The sequence below is a fragment of the Geotrypetes seraphini genome, chromosome 1 (assembly GCF_902459505.1).
Source record: "Geotrypetes seraphini chromosome 1, aGeoSer1.1, whole genome shotgun sequence".
Taxonomy (NCBI): Eukaryota; Metazoa; Chordata; class Amphibia; order Gymnophiona; family Dermophiidae; genus Geotrypetes; species Geotrypetes seraphini.
The window spans coordinates 285,247,167-285,264,463 of record NC_047084.1 but is presented as its reverse complement, the minus strand read 5'-3'; the positions used below and the strand labels follow the sequence as shown (position 1 = coordinate 285,264,463).

The following is a 17,297-nucleotide window of genomic DNA, read 5'->3' as shown; positions in this document are numbered from 1 at the left end:
TATTAATTCATGAGGAACCTGCTGTTCCACTTAAGGCTTTGACATAAATGTCCATTAGTCTAGTGCAGTATCATTTAAATTTATAATTAAAAAATCTATTCTATGTCCAGATACTGAGGAAGAATCAGTGAGAGAGCAATTACTTTCTGTAATTTTTCTTTTATATTTGAGTTTGGGAAAAGTAACAAGAGGAACAAAACAGACCATTAGATTCAAAGCATGCAGTGTCCTCTGTAATGTCCTGTGGCATATTGGGGAACGAGAACATTATGTCACAAAGTTATTTTGTCTTAGAAACCTTTGGATTGTTTGCTTTGCTAATGTTGGTCGTTGGTCCCTAGAGTTGTTGCCAGCAGTTATTCTGCAAGATTAAAGCACATGTCAGTTTTTCAAAGACCACATCCCAGTGCAAGATTGCTTGTGGTGGAACTGCAGTATAACTTTAGAAAAAATATTGTAGTTTGCTGTATCTCACTTGTTTGTGAGCATGTTAAGATATAAGATATGGAGCACCTAACTTTCTTCTGCCTAGCCATTTCTCATGGGGAGGGGGGAGGAAATAGAATTTTGTAATTGTACACCCGCTTTAATACATTATGATAAGCAGTATGTCAAATAAATCTAATCCAATGTTTCTAAATGAGTTTTGCACATACTTTGAGTGTAATGAACCTCACTTCTAAGCTTAACCGTTAGCAATAGTACCACCATACCATCAACAGGAGTCACTGGTGTCATTCTAAACCCAGCACTGGAAGGGATATAAGCAAATGGGGATTGATCCTGCCTTGAACCCTTTAAACATCAGGGAGTTGCTATTTAGGCATAAGGGGACCTAAGAGAGCTTGGATGGGGGAGGGGAATTGGGTGTTGTGGAAGTTTAGAGGGATCTTCGGCGTAGGGAGTTGTCATTTGAGGTGGTGTACTGTCCAAGACCTAAGCTCCATTTGAGGGGGTCTACTTAGGGGAGTTTGGGCTGGAGGGAATGCCATTCTGGAGGGGCAGGGCGGAGGGATGTCCTGATTATGACTGCTGGCAGCCCAGTGCTCTCAGGATGATAACATTGCTCGTGAGGTTGATTGCAAGCAGCGTTTTTCTTGTACCATCGAAGTGAATGAGATGTGAGACTAAGCTACCACAGGTTAGTCACACCCATGGTAAATTAAAGTGCATTAATAGCACTTGTTATGTAATGTATTAACCTTTAACATGAAGTAATGACATTATATATGGCATCAGAAGGCAGGTTTAGATTATAATTTTGGTACTGTAGGTATACTGGACTTTTCATTACTGGACTGTCATTTACAGACAGAAAGGTACACATGGGACAGGAAAAGTGTTTTAATAAATTTGGCCTGCATAAATCCATTTTAAGCAGATGAACAAAGTTGGCGCTAAATTCTTACTTGTACGTTTAGAAAGGCACCCTACAGCAAAAATTAAAACATTCTCAGAGTCTGAGTCATAGTTAATTATGGAATTAAAAAAAAAATCCCCCTAAAGTGGTAGGATGTTTTTCTTTATTTAAATGCCATCTTGCGTTATTTTCCCAGTGTCAAGCTGACATTATATACTTTGGCTTTTATGTCTAATTATGTCTAAGGCTTCTGCTGATCAGGCATGCTAGTATGTTTGTGAAACCCCTGCATGGACATTTTAAAAGTTGACCTTTTGTATCTTAAAGGCCTTGCAGAATCATAGACCTGTGACTTGCTTGGGCCCCTAATGTTTAGTTTACCAGGACATGTATAGGGACTCATTGTGTAATTATGTACTGTGGGAAAATAGATGCCATGAGGGAGAATTAGTGCAATGGATGGGGAATCTATGTCTAATTCTGTTGCCCCTACAGCATCTAGAATCCTCGCTACCAGCTGTTAGTTTTCAGGAGGTAGGAGAAAGAGAAGAAGGGAGGAGTGAGAACTCTTCTATAGTGGCTCTCTGGACACTGGTTCTCTACAATCTTTGGGAGCTTGGAAAAGTATCATTATTTGAACAGTGATGGAGATCTATATATAGGTGTCCAGAGTGACACTCTTGGCCAAGTTTGCTAGTTCTCAAGTAGCACATATACCAAATAAAACCAAAATGCCATTGGTACTCCTGACTGTATTGGTAGTTCTTGATGTTTCACACCTCAAGTCACCTGATCCAAAGAAATCTTTATTATTACACTAGCTCAATGGTTCCCAAATTGTGCCACAGCCAACTCACAGGGGTGCTTTGGCACATCTTCCCTTCTTCCCTCCTGCCACCATCTAAGCTCTAGATGAGCTTGCAACAGTGGCAAAATAAGCTGCAGTCACTACGGGGCTGGACTGTTCATACCTGTGACTGAAAGTCCTTCCTCCCTCTGACACCACTTCCTGTTCTAGGGCAAAGCTGGCAGCCGCATAAATGAAGAGTCCAGCCTTTGTGGTGGCTGTAGTTTGCTTAGCAGCAAGGGTGGTTATGTGAAGGGAGAGGGGGGATTAGGCTGGATGGAAAGGGGGAAGAGAAGGAAGGCATGCATGGGAATGCTGCATTGATAGCTAACGTGGCATTGATCAGTAATGTGGCAGAGTGAATTCACGGGCAGACAAGGCCAAAGCAGCCTATTAGAGTGCTGTCGGCCCTATGCTGCTTATGGAGGTAAGTAGGACTTGCGGCCGGGTTCCGATGGGAGGGAGAGAAGGATGGGGATTCGGCTGTGTGGTAGGTACTTGCTCAAGGGTCCCTGTGCTGCACAAGGGATGGGAGGGAGGGAAGGGAAGCTGGGCAAGAGTCCTGCTGCACGAGGGAGGGAGGGAGGGGAGGAAAGATGCTGCACATGAGGGGGAGAGAAAGGAAAGAGGAAGAATTGGGGATGAAGGAGAGGAAGGGAGAGATGATCATGTACATACCCTGAAAATAAGACCTAGTACCTTTTTTGGGCCTAAAATTAATATGACACTGTCTTATTTTCTGGGAAACATAGTAGTGGCTGTATCCTTAAGCTTCCACTGCTTGCATGCATGAAAGCCAAGAGGGTGGGGAAGCAGCAACAGCACTATTGCAAGCTTCAGAACTTGGAAAGTTCTGGTCTGTGGACCTGGACATCAGCTGGTGAAGCTTGGGGATTCCCACCAACTACAAGGGAGATGTTCATTTTGAGGGAGCCTAAGCTCAAAGTGAGAGGCCCAGCCTCCTCTCATGCTTTATGCCACCAGTTAAGTTTAGTACAAAATGAAGTAGTGCTGAGTTTGTTTTGGGGGTTCCAATTCAGTTTTGGTATTCATATTTCTATTTGTATTTTGTGATCCAGTGTTCTGTGTGTGAAGAAGTCATTTAAAATTGTTTTATACAGTATGAATATATGGTAGAAATTGTGAGAGGGGCCCCCTCCTTATTTTCTTCTCTAGGCCCCAGCATGTCTAAAACCGGCCCTGAACATGGTTAGGGAACTAAGTAGGGTGGATGCTGATATGGCCTGGCTGATTCTAAAACTGCATGGAGTAGGATGGCTTGAGAATTGAAGTAAAGAGGACAGATTATTGAAACATTTGGGTTTTGTAAAACTGAGATGTTTCAATCCGTCCTGCTTTTTCTGCAGCCATATGGTAACCCTAAGTAAGAGAAAAATCTTGCTCCATGGTGCTTACAGTCTAGTCATACTATTGTGCACAGAGCCTGAAGTACTGAACATAAACCGTTTCTGGAAACCCAAAACGTGTTGAAACCTCCAGCCTTTTCGTTCCTACACAGGCTGTGTTCAAGCCATGTGGAGGCGAGTGTCAAGGACTGGGTTAGCCCCTTAGGAGCAGCACGAAGCAAACTGGAGCATGCTCAGTGACTTGTCTAAACTAGGTGGCAGCGTGGACATATGCCGAGTCTTACACAAGCGCTAAACGAAAAGGAGTTTGCAAGCCGCCACTGGGAGATGAGCAGCTGTGCTTTGGGTTGGGGGGGGTCGCTCTCCGGATTCCTATAATTTTACAGGCACCGACAGTTTCAAAAGTCTCGCCAAAGTATACACACGCGGGCAGAGGATCTCGTACGTTATGAGAGACGCAGCAGCTGCGCCCGAACTATAATCGCAGGAGGAAGAGGAGGAGGAGACGAAAAGGGGAGGCGCTAGGACCCGATCCAAAGCGCACAAGGGAGGGGGGTGTGCCTCTGTCCTTCCCCCTCCCCCCGCCCCGCACCAGAGTTTCGCTTCTGCAGCGGATCCTGAGCAGGAAAAAAAAAAAATAAAAAAGTCTCGAGAAAAGTATCAAGATGGTGAAGATGGGGTGAGACGGGGCAGCAGAGCAGAGAGATTAGCGATGGCAGCGAGACGCGTTTTCCACCTCCAGCCATGCGGTGAGTGACCGGGCTCATCCTTCCCTCCGAGCGGCGAGGGCCAGCGCTCTCTCCCTCGTCGGGTTTGTACAGAAGCCTTTTAGGTTTGCAACCATTGGCGAGAGGGAGGGGGGGGGGGAATGCAGTGCTTCACTTCGTAGGCTTTTCCTGTAACGTAGCATCTTCTAAGTAAAATGCTGCGAAAAAGTGCAGCAGTTGTGGAAGTGGTGTGTTTCAAACAATCCGGTCTATTGTTTCTGTTCTACTTCTGGAATGCGCGATATTTATGCATCCTTCTTAAATTGAAAAACCTGCCAGTTGTGATTGAGTTGCATCATTGTTTACCAGCCCGTTTGTTTATAAACCCGAGTTACAGAGTTTGATGAGACAGATACACGCCTTATTCGTAAATTCATGTTAATTTGACAGCGTTTAGAACCTAGTGTTGATATGGCATTGAAATAAATAGCTACTTTACACCTGATTGTGCCTTTCTCCAGTTGTTGACTTGTGTACTGTACTGGGAGGACGAGATAGAAACCCAAATAAATAACTTTGAAAAAAAGTTACTACTTTTTTTTTCTTATTTCCTATATAAGAGTGAAATTTTCAGCATTTTAATTTCTTACAAAGGTAAACAAAACATTGGTATTAAGCAAACTCCTTTATTTTGTCTAGGGAGGGGTAATTTGTATTGTGTTTGGCATCTCCAGTCGTTTTGAAACGTTGGTACCTAAGAAGCTATTGGCAAGGTTTTGTTAGTGTTTTAATTTTAGGTTGTAAAATGTGTTCTATTATTCCAGTCAGGTATCCAAAGAGTTGTGTGAAAATATATTTTTATCATTAATTTGAAAGACATAGTGCATATTTAATCTAGATGTCTTGAAAAAATAAGTACTGATGTATATGAGTTTCAGAACACACTGAAATTGAAGGTTGTGCAATGATGTGTTAGGTTTTGGTTTGTTTTTTTTTTTGTAAGCACATCAGCACTTCCTTATAAGTGCTGTAAATGCTGTCATTCTTTTTGCCTTTTAAGTTGGACAATGCATAACATTTGCTAAGTACTGTAAGTAATACATTTGCAGGCAGTTTTCACTGTAACAGTACTCTCTTGATGGAGGAACAGGATGGAGTACAGAGGAGGGAAAAGAGACTTTGGCCTAGATTCACTAAACTCACCGGTCTGGATCGTTGTTGGGTGATTCGTGGCCAAGTTCTGCCAGGCGACCGATTCACTACAGAGTCCTCATGCAAATTATGTGTTCGGACGTATGCCCCACTGCGATCCCATGGATCACTGCAGAGCAATCCAGACGCATTCACAGACCATCCTCAGCTGTAGATGCGATCCGTGCATGCGCTTGCTCTCTGCACAAGCTTGAGGACAAAACAAAGGGGGAGGGGTGGCTGCACTTGCTGGCCCCACGAGTGGACATTCAGGAATCATTTCAATTTTTTGTGCAGCCAGAATGGAACAGAACACGCTTTGCAGCAAGACTATGGAACAACACGGAACAGAACACGCCTTGTGCAGCCCCGCTATAAACCCATGGGTTAAAACCACGGGCTCGCACTACACGTTTTGCACAATGTATAAAAAGGGAGATGCATACGTACAGTTTTACTTTGATGATTTTATTTTTTATTTTGATACTGGGATTTCAGGGCTGGTCCTCAGCAGGCGCTTCATTTTGGATCAGTAAGTTCCTTCTTTTGTTTAGTGAATCGATGGCTTCCTCATTATGTATGCCATTTCCCCTCATTTGCATGGGCGGATCGGATTGGGTGGGAGATTTGATCGGGCACAGATTTGTGAATCGTGTTGGGGAATGATCGCAAAACCATCAGGACACGATCGGTGCGTTTAGTGAATCTGGCCCTTTGTATCTTTCATGAAGTGTTTGCTCCTATCTGAATTCTTCTAAACAGAATCCCAATGTAGCCAAATTGGTTACAAAGGTGAAAGGGGACAAGAAATTGTTATGGTTTCTTTAATTGATGTACTGCCTTTTCTCTATGGATATCAAAGTGGTTTACAATATATTGAATAGTAAGCAGGTACTCTAAGTAATTTCTCTATCTGAACCAGCGGTAAATAATGTATTTGGTTACTATTATTCATATATAGTTGTCTAAACTTGGGATTCTAGAGATGAAATGGCTTGATCCAACATTCTGGATCAACTGGACCAACAGTGTACCCATTCTGGATACACAGTTGACTGGTCCAGGATTGGGATTAGAACTTGAAATTCTTGGTAGTTCACTGTAGCCCAAGTCTTATGAGGTGTTCTTTTCTGTTTCTATGTAGTATACAGTACAGTCAAACTTCGGTTTGCGAGTAACGCGGTTTGCAAGTGTTTTGCAAGACGAGCAAAACTTTCTCGCAAATCGTGCCTTGCAAACCGAGCGTTGACTCGATGTGCGAGCCCCCCACGCAAACCGGCATCGCCCACCCTCCGCTTGCATCGCTCCCCCCCACCCCCGTGATCCGGCATCCCCGCCTGTGCGCCCAAACACAATCTCTTACCACGATTTGGCACCAGCACCAACGCACAGGACGTGCTGGTGCCCGAAGATCCTACCTTTTGCTGGGGCTGGGCCTTGAGCATCTGCGCATGCTCAAGACCTTCTGGCTCCTGCTCTCGCCGAGATTCTCGGAGATCTCCGAGAATCTCGTAGAGAGCGAGAACCAGAAGGCCTTGAGCATGCACAGATGCTCAAGGCCCAGTCCAGGCAAGAGTCAGGTTTTTCGGGCACAGGCATGTCCTGTGCGTTGGTGCTGGTGCCAGATTGGGGTAAGGGATTGTATTTGGGTGGGGGATGCCGGGGGGGAGGGGGGCGATGCCGGTTCTCAGGGGTGTGTGTGGAGCAGCACCGGTGACCTCGGGGCTGGAGGGTAAAGTGGAGCAGCACTGGTGCCCTCGGGGGGTCGACGACATCGAATCAAGTGAGTTTCCCTTCCTATGGGGAAACTTGCTTTGATATATGAGCAATTTGGTTTACGAGCATGCTTCTGGAACAAATTATGCTCTTAAACCAAGGTTCCACAGTATTTCTGAGGATAGAGAATTGTATGTATTTTAATCTAATTCTTATAAACATTTTTATGTACAAAAGTAAACAGAGCATCAAAATAGAAAGAGGTTGCATGAGACATGACTACATGAGGTCATTAAACAGGTTCAAATAATTTGAAGAATGTCTACTCTTGAGGTGAGGAGTGGCCTAGAGGTAGAGCTGAGGTTGTGGGATCGATTCCCAGCACTGCTTCTTGTGACCCTGGGCAAGTCACTTAATCCTCCATTGCTCTTGATACAAAATAAGTACCTGTATACAGTGCTCCCTTGGTCATTTGTGGTCCCGGTCATTCGCAATATTTTCTGACCGCGAATGACCGGGCAGGAGAGGGCAGCCGGTGAGTGAAGGAAATCACTCGGGGTATGCTCCGACCGCCTCTTCCTGCATTAAAGTTGGGCCTCACCAATCAGGAGCTGCTTTGACACGCAGCTCCTGATTGGTGAGGCCCGACTTTAGTGCAGGAAAAGGCGGTCGGAGCATACTGCGAGTGATTTCCTTCACTCGCCAACGCTCCGGCTGCTCTCTCCTGCCTCTCCGGCTGCCCTCTCCTGTCTCGCCCGGTAAAAACCGTATTCGCGGTTTTTCAATATTCGCGGGAGTTCCTGGAATGGAACCCCCACAAATATCCAGGGAGTATTGTATATGTAAACCGCTTTGCAATTGTAACCACAAGAAGATGGTATACATTAAAGTCCCATCCCCCCTTTCCCTCTGAAGAATGTACCAGCAAATAAGTTTTATTGGTGTGGAAGAGAATGTGACATTCTGAGAACCAAATAGTCTTTAAATTGGCCCACAATGTGCATACGGGTATAGTGCTGCAAAAATATGTAGTTATAATGAACTAAACTCAGAAACTTGCGTCCAAATTTGGGTGCCAAAAAAAAAAAAGTATCGTGAAAAGCTGGGAGGTTTGTCACTGAAACTTTGGCTTTAAACAGCAAGCCTATACGATACTTAACAACTACATGTACCTGCAGGGAGCCAAGTACCTGAAATCTCTATCAATCTCACTCCCCCTCCCCCAGCCATCACTTCTATTAGCTCAAGCTGGAAATGTTATCCATCTGCTGTCCCTTCCTCCTCTCAGCAATCACTACTACTGTATACTGTACTGCATACCACTGTGAGCACTTCTGCCACTAGCCTGGCAATGTTGCATTCTGCTCCCTTCTCTGTAGCTGCTGTCGCCCCTTGAAGGCCATGCTCATTGCCATTACTGGCTGAAGAGATAGCCTTAGAAACCCTCCTGCTCTTCATCATTTTAAAAAGAGGAGGGAGAGTTAAAAAAAAAAAAGAGAAAGTCTGTCCATTTCTCAGGGTTAGTATCTCTAAATGAATTAACCTTTGCACATACCAAGACAGTAATTGGGGGTGGCTCATGGGGGGTGCAAAAGGATGATAAGCCATTTGGAGGGCCTTTGCATAAGTCTGGAGAGGCTGAAATGTAAATAAATGTGTGAATACATCCTTGACAATAGTGAACTTCACTCTTCTAAGACAAAATATGTATAGTATAATCTCAATCTGTTATGATACCATAGTACTTACATTATGCCAAAGAAAGCTCCCTTCTGAAGTTCATAGGTTGTAATAAGGATAAGTCAGTTATCAAGGCGGGCCTGGAAATTACTTTTAATTATAGCTGTGGAACGCAGACACTTTGTGGGACTTATAAGTCATAATACTGGTGGTGTGGATCCTGATGGGATGAGCTTGGGGATAGGATGGGAGCAAGGATAAGCCTGGGGAAGGGGGGGGGCATGAGAGAGAAGGGTGAGGCTGGTGTAATTGTTGCTATAGGAAGAGAACCTTAGATTGGCAAATGCCTCTCCAAAACAACATTCCCAGAATTTAAATTAAGATAGCAACTTGAAGATGAGGGGAAGGAGCTTAATGACGGTATAGATGCAAGAATTGAGTGGCACTGATTGAAAAATAACTGGGCATGCTGGTATGTGCAATGGTATGTTAGATGATCTCAGGTATTTGAGACATATAGAAAAGTGGGCTGTGGCAAAGAATTTAGAAGGGCTGTTAAAGATGTGAGAGGCAGAGGAAAGGGGCAGATGAAAGAGTGAGAAAACATGTAAATGGAGGATCTGGGAAAATGTGTAAAAAGAGTAAGAGAGAAAAAAAATGTTGGAGGCCAGGGAAGAGATAAGTGGTAGAGAACGAGCTAAAGATGCGTGTTCATCATCATCCCTTATCTGGTATATGCAAAATTGATTTAACCACTTTAAAGCTAAATTTTTTTTTTTTTTTAAATTAAACTGAATGTATAGAGTAAGCCAAAAGAAATACACAAAGATTTCCAAAAATTCCATTTAAAAATTAGAATGACTACAGCACCTGTTAAAACCTTAAATTTGGGTGTAAAGAATATTTTAGCTTTCCCTTGCACTCCCCGTTTTACGAACATCCGATTTATGTCAGACTTGTACTTACGAATGGGGATCCTATTCTGCCTTTGGTGTCCTAACACGCCCCTCTCCCTCCCTCCCTAGTTCCAACACGCCTGTCTTTCTCCCTCCCTTCTGTGCCCCAAGTATGTGCTTCCCTCCAGCGGGTGTTTACCTTCTGACCGGCTACCTCCTCCTTCCAGCCACAGTCATTTCTCTGAACATTTCTATGCGCGACCTGCGCCTGAGCCAGAAGCCTTCCCTCTGACGTCCAAGGAAGCTCCTCCCACATCAGAGGGAAGGCTTCTGGATGCATGTAGAAACCGTTGCCTGCAGCTTTGTGCAGAGAAATGACTGTGGCTTGAAGGAGGAGGGAGCCGTCCAGAAGAAGGTAAACACTTGCCAGAGGGAGGCACGTACTTGGGGCACAGAATGGAGGGAGGGAGAGAGAGGGGCACGTTGGGACATGGGAGGGAGAGGGGCACGTTGCAACTCGGGAGGGAGCACGAACTTCGGACGAAGGATGGAAGTAAGGAGGGAAGGGGCATGAACTTGGGACAAGAGGGAGGGGAGCATGAGCCATAAAAGATGGAAGAATGGAGGGAGTGAGGGAAAGAGATACTGAGGTGGGGGAGGGAATAGAAAGGGAGAATTGGGTTTCTGAGTAAGAGGGAAAGAGAGATGGTGCACATGGGGAGATGATGAAAAAGGAGAATTATCCAAGGACAAGCAGGCAGTATATTCTCACTGATGGGTGACGTCACCAACGGAGCCCCGGTACGGACAGGTCAAGAACTTAAAAAAGTTCTTGACGCCTGTGCATGTGCGAGTGCCTTCCCGCTCGATGTAGACACGCAGTCCCTCAGTTTCTTAGTTTCCGTGGAGCTAAGAAGTCACGTTCAGTGGCTGTTGAAAAATTTTTCTTTTTGCTGCCTACCCACTCTCACGGATTTCCTGACTTTTTGTCAGTTTCTTCTTTTATAGTTTTTTTTCTCCATAAAAAAAAAACCCTCTAAATTTTTTCTTCACTTGTCGGTTTGGCCTTGTGAGGCCTCATGGATCGCCATTTTCTTTTCTCTACTCTGCATGGCTCTTGTCCCGGGCTGGTTTTTCCTGCCCACTCTTCCTCCACGCCGTTATTTTGTGGTGGAACTTGTCTTCACCAACATCCTTCGGTTATTTTAGCACTGTTGGGTCCTCGGCCTTGGCGTTTTTTTCTTCCCTTGCTTTTTTCCTCTCCGGCGCATTTTCATGTGCTTTCTCCAGAGGCTGTTTCCCGTTGATGCCACCAGTCGACGCCAGTGATCCGGTACCATGAATCTGGTACCAGGAATCCGGCACCAGGTGACGCCAGTGTTCCGGTACCCAGTGTACTTCCAGCACCGCTTCTCCGGTCCGCACCACCTGTGATGCTTCTTCTTTGGTAAGTTAGTTTTCTCCTTTAGATTTCAGGTCATTGTAGCAGTGAGTCTAATCCTGTCTTTTTTCAGACCTCTATCTGGCTCTGCTTCGATGTCGATGGCTGTCTAGATATAAGCATGTTCATCTTGGAAGCGTGGAGTGACACTGATGGTACTGATCAGGTGACAACGGTACCGGTGTTCTTTTCTTCCTGCTGTGGAACGACACCAATGGTACCGGTCAGGAACCATGGGTACCGGTGTTCTTTCTTTCCCCTCTAGGAGCGGCACTGAGGGTACAGATCATGGGCCTTGGGTGCCAGTGCTTTTCTCTTTCTATTTTAGACCGACACCATGGGTACCGGTGTTTTTTTCTCTTTGCTTATCACTCACACCGTCGGTTCCGGTCATGGACAATGACACCTTGGGCACCAGTCGTGGACAAACGGTGTCCTTTTCTCTTTGTTGGGGCTTACCGCCATTGGTACCAGTCATAGCCCAATGGTACTGGCGTCTTTTTATCTTTCCTGGGGCACAACCATCGGTGCCGGTGTCCTTTTCTCTCTGGTTAGGATTGCCACCATTGGTATCGGTCATGGACCAGCGGTGCCGGTGTCTTTTCCCATCTACTCCAGTGGTGCTGTGTGTCTTGATACCAGTTTTTTTCATCTAGGGAGGGTTGCCCCTTGGTACCAGCATTGTATCCATTGGTACCGGCTCTTCATTTTTAACAGTGTTTTTCTTTCATGCCACGATTTTGGTCAACGTCGGCATGTTTTCCACTGTTCCTGTCGGTGATGCCGAAATTTCTCATTGGTGTCGACCTCCCTGTTGGAGGTCGACTTCACTTTTGACGTCATATTACTGTCATCATGTCTGATCAATGTCGCAGTCCATATCGACATCCAGGTCGATGTCGGACTTTCTTGTCGACATCGACACATTCAGTTGTAAGTCCAGTTGTTTGGATTGTCTGCCCTGTTGCAATCGTCTCTTCTAGTGCTGCCCGGTTGAAATTTTTGATTCCGGGGCCATTTTTTTACTTGAGTCTTCTCTGCTTTTCACGACTCCTATCCCGTGACACCAGTTGTCGTTGTAGTTACCGATGTCAATTTTGTTCTGGTTTGAGAAGGCATTACAGTTGTCCCGCTGTATTTGGCCTTAGACTTCGACTCCTTGATAGTCTTGGCTTTGACTGATTGAAAAGCTTTGGGTGTCTTTTAGACATACACCCCATCTCTCTCTGAAGTGGTGGGTGCTTCTTCATCACATGTGCTTTTTTCCCTTGAGTGGGGGTCGCAAAGCCTTCATAATTGCACCATTCGGGAATTTTCTGTAAATGCATTCCTTTGGGACTTGACTTAGTACAATCATTTCTTTCCCTACGAAATTTCTTTTCTTTCCTTACTCTTATCTCCTCCTGGTGGTTTTCTTCCCTTCCTGGCTCTTTGTGGGCACTTTATGGGCATGTCCTATGAAGTAGTTCCCATGTGTCTTTGTTTCCTTCCTGGTAAAGTTCCTTCTCAAGACTACTGTGTCGTCCTCTGTTTTTCTGGGCAGAGTGGACAAGGCTGGGGTCCGGTTCGCCAAACCGATTTCCTAGATTCCCTTCCTGCCTGAATGGTTTTCCTTGATATTCATTGGTATACACATTCCATGTAGCCGATTTTCCATTTGAGTACCTGTTTTTGCAGATCTGTTTTTTACGGATCTGGTCTCCATCTGACTTTCTGTCTTTCTCATTACTCCACAGATCAATTTATTGAATTTGTCTGATTTGGGAACGTGTTCCTTGAGCTGTGCTGGAACATGTTTCCTCTACTTTAATGATCCTGGTGAGTTTTCTCTGGCCGCATTTGAGTAGCATTTTTCACTGTCACGGTGGCTATCTTCTCAGTCTTCCTGTACTCCTACGAGCCTAGGCTCTCTGAGTTTTCTTCATCTGGGGGCTTCATTCATTAATCCTTTCCTCCTACTCTCAGACTCTGTGTGGGATCTTAGGCATTCCTTCCTGTTTTCTCCTCCTAATTCTCCTTGCAAGGTTCTCTTCGATTACTGGTTTTTCTCTTAATTGTCAAGCTCAGTGGATGACTGTGTTTTTTTCTGGATTTCAGACCTCATGGCTCTGCTTCCTGATTGTCCGGTCAGCCGCTACAGGCTCCAATTCATATGGCTTTCGCGCTTGGTTTTTTCAACCGTACTCCTTGCCAGTTCTGTTTTGTTTTCCTCCCAGATTTCTCAAGGAGTGTCTGCTTGTGCTGGCCACATCTATTCGATTACAGGGCCTTCTTGTTTTTCCATTTTTAGAACATCCGGTTTTTTACCCGCTTGCTTTTTCAGTACCTGTACACCTGTTTGTGTTTCTTTGGGGAACTTCTGGACTACGCACTCCTGAGAGTATTTCTTTTTCAGATTGTTTTCAATCTTCCACATGTTGTTCCTTTTGAACAACAGGCATTCTCCTGTCTCTGTTATGCCACGGGGCGACCTACATTCTTCTACTCCTCAGTGTTCTTTGGTTTTCCAGTGGTACCAGGTGGGGGCTTATATCTCAAAACTTGTATATCTTTGATCTCCTCTAGTCTCTCCAGAGGTTCCCTTTTTCTACTTGTTACCTCCTTGCATGGTCTTCATGCTTGCTGCATTTAATTTCTCCCTGGGGGGGGGGGGGGGTACATGTGAGCGTTCTGTAACCTCCGGGTCTTTTGACTGCCAGGCAACGCATTTTTCTCATTTTTACCAAATTTTTTCTAATTATATTTTTAGGACCTCATGATTTTCATCATCTCCTCTGTCCTCAAGACCTTCTCCCTTGCACAGTCAATTTAGGGGTTTTTACACTACATGTAATTGAGCAAGGAGTCTAGGGCTCTTTCCTGTTATGTCAGGAGGCCCTGTTTTTGTGATCTTGGAGATGATTGGCCATCTGCTCTTGCTGCTATTTATGGGGGGACTGAATTTTCTTGCAGCCAATTTCAGCAGGATTCTTTAATCCTTTTACGCCAGGATTTTTCTTCGTCTGGCAACGGTTATTTTCTCCTGGATTGGGCGAGCATATTTTTTATATGTATTCTTCTCCTGTTGAGCTTTTTCATCAAGCTCACAAGAGCTGTTCCCACCATGTTGCATGGTGACCCAGTCAACATGGGTTTTCCTTTTTTCATCCACTCACATTTTGGGAGTCTTTTCTTCTTCTCATTTTCCTGCTTGGTTCACTCCGACTCAGGACTCTTTGATTTCTTCCAATCTTCATTGGTTTTTTCTTTGGGGCTGCGTCCGTTTCATTTACATCTTTTTCATCCCATTTGTTGATTTCTGCCAGGACAACAGCCACTCGCCCTTGTTGATATCAAATGTGGTTTCGTTTTCTTTCCTGGTGTCTTTTTCTCTGCCTGTTTCCACCTTCCTAACCGGTGGTATTTTTTCTTTCTTTGACTTTAGTCTCGAGTCTATAGCTCTCAGACTTCTTTTTCATGCTATTGCATTTTTTCCCCCTTGTTCTGTTGAGGAGCAACCTCTTTCTGATTTCTTTTCTGGTTCCCAGGCTCATGACAGGGTAATTTTTCATGTGTGTAACCACACCTCATTCCTTCTTCTATCGTCTGGACTATTCCTGTGGTTCTTTCCTGGTTGTTGATGCTACCATTTGTAACAATGGCATCAGCTCCACTTGCCTTTATATTTAAGTATTTTTATTGATTTCAATATAATATCAAGTAAAACTTTTACAGAAAGCAAATTTAACCAAGCATATTACAATCATATAGAGCCATACTTAAAAAAAAAATTAAGCAGTTTACAAGAAAAACTGTTATGGTAAATTTAGCTCAAGTCCTCTTTAGATCCAAGATTTTAATTGCGAGAAAATCAAGAGAAACAATCAGAAAGGAGTAATAATATACCTATAGATTGGGAAGGGAGTTACTGTTTTCTTTTAGAGCTCAAGCTTAAATTTTCTCCTTGTCCAGGTGGGACATAGCCAGAAAATTTGTCAAATGTTGGGACTCAAAAAATACATATTTAATGGAATGATAACAGACAATGCACTTACAAGGATGTCTTAAATAAAAAGTAGCCCCCAAAGAAGAAAATCACGTCTACGTTTTTGAGTTTCCCTTGAAACATCAAGGAACATTTGAATTTTACATCCAAGAAATTCCTTCTGTTTAGAAATAGCCTCAATAACCAAGATTTATCTATAGAAAGAGCCAGTGTGGCTACTAAAGTTGCAGTTGTTACCACATCTTTCTCTGACTTCTCCAAGATCTCAGTTATATTCAATGCTTGTCCTTCAGTAGGGCCAGGTTGTTGTTGATGCAGAGTTTTACTGGGGAGATAGTAAACTTGAGAAAATGGTGGAAGATTATCTTCTGGAATTTCAAGTATTTCTAATAAATATCTCCTAAGCATATCTCTAGGTGTAATCATATTTATTCTTGGAAAGTTTATCAATCACAAGTTATTGCTATGCAGTTGATTCTCTAATGACTCCACTTTTCTTCTAAGATTCGAATTATCTTTAATTATAGTTTCCTGGAGTTGTTTTACTGAGACCATGTCCCTGCTGAGTCTTTTGAAGTAATTTATTAGAAGTCATGTCCAATTTTAATTTTCCTAATTCTTCTGAATGACGGATAAGTTTATTTTCAATCTGTTGGAAATTAGGACTAATTACTTTCCCAAAGTTTGCTACCAGGTCCCAAAGGGCTTCTAAGGTCACCTCAGCAGGCCTATCCCAAAAAGAAGCTTGTATGGAAGTGCAAAGTCTCTCACCTTCCTTAGAATGTTCTGGCCCTTGTTCCTTCTGGCTCAGTCCTCCTCCAGCTGTTTTAATTCCCACAGAGTCTTCTCCGGAGATTGCCCAACCCGAGATCTCCATTTCCAAGCTCTCAGATTTTAAGTCTCCTGCCTCTGGGGAAAGTATCGCCCCTTCTCCTGGGAGAGCTGGCCAACTGTGGTGGAGGAGGTGGTGCTCTGATATCCGGGCTAAGAGTGGTATCTGGCCCAATAGGAATCCCATTGGTCTCGCTTACTCACGGGATCCTCAGCGGGCTTTCCATCGGACTCACCGACACAGCTCCCTGCATCCTCCGAAGCCACTTGCCTTTATTACCTGGACAATGATTGTTTTCCTTTATGTCTCTCCCCTCTTTCAGGGGTATTGGTGCTAGCAGCTTCATTCTTATCAGTCTTTCATCCAGCCTAGGTGTTTCTATGTTTATGTCCACAGTATCTTCTACTGTTTTCATTTTGCTCAGTCAGTTCTTCTGTCTGTGTTTCCTGCACCTTGTTTTTCCCTACGAGGATCCTGGCTTTATATGTTTTGTCCTATAAGTGTTTTTTTGTCCTCCTTGTTACGCAGATCGGAGCCACAGTGATTTTATCCCAACCTTTTCTTTTGATTCAACTCAGTTTGGCTATCCTATGTTCATGGGAACGCTTTTCACTTGGTTGATTGCTTCCCTCTTGTTCTTCTTTACTCAGACTGGCCTGGCATGGGGATATCGTGTCCCAGTCCCTAGGTTCGAGCTCTGGCAGCTTTTGTTGTTTTTCCTTATAGTTACATTACTGAGGAACTCTGTACAGCTGCCACCTGGTCCTCAGTTCATTCCTTCACTTCTCACTATTGTCTGTTTTTTTTCTCCAGACGGGATGGGCACTTAGGCCATTATGTTTTCCAATTGTATTTTTTGGCCAACTCTCCCACCATCCCATCTCTGTTAGCTTGGAGGTCACCCATCAGTGAGAATATGCTGCCTGCTTGTCCTGGGATAAAGCACAGTTACTTACCGTAACAGGTGTTATCCAGGGACAGCAGGCAGATATTCTCACAACCCACCCACCTCCCCGGTTTGGATTCTTAGCTAGCTTATCTTAACTGAGGGACTGAGCGCCTATGTCGGGCAGGAAGATACTCGCGCAGGCGCGGTGTGGGCGTCAATAACTTTTTGAAGTTCTTGAAGTATCCGTACCGGGGCTCTGTCGGTGACGTCGCCCATCAGTGAGAATATCTGCCTGCTGCCCCTGGATAACACCTGTTAAGGTAAGTAACTGCTTTATTGGGCATAGGGAGGGAGAGAGAATTATTGGACATGGTGGTGGGAGAGGA

At 44.3% G+C, this 17,297-nt stretch overlaps 1 protein-coding gene across 1 annotated transcript in view; it reads left to right on the top strand.

The window, feature by feature from the left end:
* The first annotated feature begins 4,023 nt into the window (after nucleotides 1-4,023).
* The window catches only part of SLC4A11 (solute carrier family 4 member 11), a 294,972-nt gene continuing 281,698 nt past the window's right edge, over nucleotides 4,024-17,297 (top strand). Inside the window, exon 1 of the mRNA XM_033953141.1 lies at nucleotides 4,024-4,323. Within this exon, the coding sequence (XP_033809032.1) occupies nucleotides 4,287-4,323 (37 nt within the window). The 5' untranslated portion in view covers nucleotides 4,024-4,286. The remainder of the gene's footprint in view (nucleotides 4,324-17,297) is intronic.